The following is a 2,632-nucleotide window of genomic DNA, read 5'->3' as shown; positions in this document are numbered from 1 at the left end:
TGTTGGATAAGTTATAGTAGAATTGTTGGTGGTTTGTTGAACTATTCCAAACATTCTGGAGAACAATATGGAACTATTCCCAAAGAGCAATAAAACCTATCACACCTTTTGATCCAGCAATACCAATACTATACCTATATGCAGAAGAAATCATAAATAATGGGACAAGTCACACAAGTTCAAAAACATTTTTAGCAACTCTTTTGTTAGTGGCAAATAATTGGTTATAGAAGGCATGCCCATCAATTGTGCATGAACAAGTTATGGAGAAAGGTATGCTTTGGAGTAGTATTGCTCTATAAGAAATCATCAAACTCTAGCATAAAATGGAAAGACTTACATGAATTAATGCTGAGCAAAGGGAACAAAAACAAGAGAATATTGTACACATTAGCAAAAACATTGTGAGTTGATCGACTTTGATGGATGCAGCATCTCTCAGTAGTTCAGAGAGTTAGGATAACTCTGGGGGACCTGTTATGGACAATGCTATTCATATCCAGATGATGAAACAATACAAAACAAACAAAAAAATCCAAACATTACAGCTTCCTTGTGTGTGAAGGAAAAGTAGAAGAATATTGTCTAACATAAATAGGCAATAATAATTAAATAAAATTGTCTATTCATATATTTTTTAAAAAAGTGTTTTTCTTTTCACATGAGCTTCCCTCACTCAAACTACACTAATTTCTATGACCCTGTCTCCCTTCTCTTGTCCCTTTTACTCATACTTTACTGTAAGATAAGAGAAATTTCTTTACTCAATGCAGTATTGTTTTTCTTCTTGGAACCAATTTTAATTTGAGTAAGGTTCCTTCATTTCTACTCACAATCTCCCTCTGCCCCTCCACTGTAGATTTGTCTTCCTCCTTTTATGTAACATAATTTATATCCATTCTACCTCTTCCTTTTTCTTTCTCCCAGTAGATTCCTCTGACATCCCTTTATTTACTTTTCTTAGATATCATCCCTTCATATTCAACTCATATATGTGTTTCTCTTTGTCTACATGTATTCCTTCTACCTGCCCTAATAATGAGAAAGTTCTTATCTTATTAGTATCATCTTTCAATATAGAAAATGTAAAAATTTTAATTTTATTAAATGCTTTAAATTTCCTTTGCTATTAACTTTTTTATGTTTCACTTGCGTCTCATATTTGAAGATTAAATTCTTTGTTCAACTCTTGTCTTTTCATCAGAAAAGTTTCCTTGAATATTCATTTTCCTATGAAAAATTGTGCTCAGTTTTGATGATTCTTGATTATGATCTAAGTTTTTGCTTTCCAGACTATCTTATTCAAAAAAAAAAATTCTTTCATGTAGAAGCTGCTAAATCATGTTTTATCCTGACTTTGACTCCCTGAAACTTGAATTGTTTCTTTCTTGCTTCTTGTAATATTTTCTTCTTGACCTGGTAGCTCTGAAGTTTGGTTAAAATATTTTTGGAACTTTTCTATATTTTGAGATTTCTTTTAGAAGGTGATCAATGGATTCTTTCAATTTTGGTGTTATTCTTTTGTCCTAGAATATCAGAGCATTTTTCCTTGTTAACTTCTTCTGGTAAGAGAAATCAAAGCATTTTTTTTAAATCCTTGCTATCAAGTAGTCCAATAATTTATGAATGAGTTTTCCTAAATCTACTTTTCAAGACAGTTATTATTTCCCAATGAGATAATATACATTGTAATATTTTTCTCTCATTTGGCTTCATTTTTAGTGTTTATTGGTTTTTCATAAGCACCTAATTGCTCAATTCCAGTTTTTGACTGTGTTTTACTAATTGTTTTATAACTACAACAAACTAGTACATAGGATGCCCTGTACTACAGCAACAACACAATAAAGGCTTAAAGCTCGAGGTGTTCCCATGGCAATGCTGAAGATAGTTCAGTCTCTGGTATTTGGAATTTAGGCTGCCGTCCTTGTGATTTAGATGGCTCTCGGGGCAGGAGGCACAGGCCATTCTCTAACCAGACTTGAACAGGAGGATGGCGACCTGGCCCAGGTAGAAATTGATGAAGTGCTTTGTCTCGTGCGTCATGTAGCTGCCAAAGTTCCTACCCACAATGAAGTGCCAGGTTGGGTTATACTTCTTGTCAAACTCCTTCTTGATATGGGCTGCTATGTCCTTCCCTATGTTATACTTCTCCAGTGCCTGGGTGGCACACTCCACGGAGTCGTGCTGCATCTCCTCTGACATGTCTGCATTTTTGATCACGGCCTTGCGGTCACACATGGTTACCACGGGTCGGGGCGCTGGCAGCTGCGATGGGTCCCGGCGGGAGGGGGCGGCGGTAGATCAGGCACTCCATCTGACCAGGCAGGTGCTCTCGCTGCCTAAGCTGCTGGGCATCTGAGCCTCCCCACGTCAGCCGCAGCCTAGAGGCCGGCCCCGCCCCCTACAATTCTATTTTTTAAGAAATAATTTTCTTTGGTGAATTTTTGAGTTTTTTCCCCATTTGACAAATTCCACTTTTTTAAGGCATTTGTCTCCTCATTATCTAGTTGTGCCTCTTTTATCATTTCACCTAATCATATTTTAAGGTATTATTTTCTTAAGTATTTTGTATTTCTTTTATTAAAATGCTGTCTCAGTTTTCATGATTTTCATTACTCTCATTTCTATT

The 2,632-nt window shown here is 35.9% G+C and overlaps 1 protein-coding gene across 1 annotated transcript; it reads right to left on the bottom strand.

The window, feature by feature from the left end:
- Nucleotides 1-1,840: 1,840 nt before the first annotated feature.
- Nucleotides 1,841-2,253, bottom strand: LOC141511196 (dynein light chain 1, cytoplasmic-like). Its single transcript, XM_074220447.1, has one exon. The coding sequence runs from the start codon at nucleotides 2,239-2,241 to the stop codon at nucleotides 1,972-1,974; it is 270 nt and encodes an 89-aa protein (XP_074076548.1). The 5' UTR covers nucleotides 2,242-2,253; the 3' UTR covers nucleotides 1,841-1,971.
- Nucleotides 2,254-2,632: the final 379 nt, after the last annotated feature.

Source organism: Macrotis lagotis, chromosome 2 (genome assembly GCF_037893015.1).
Source record: "Macrotis lagotis isolate mMagLag1 chromosome 2, bilby.v1.9.chrom.fasta, whole genome shotgun sequence".
Classification (NCBI taxonomy): domain Eukaryota; kingdom Metazoa; phylum Chordata; class Mammalia; order Peramelemorphia; family Peramelidae; genus Macrotis; species Macrotis lagotis.
The sequence above is the reverse complement of the archived record's forward strand: the minus strand, read 5'-3'. Positions and strand labels throughout refer to the sequence as shown.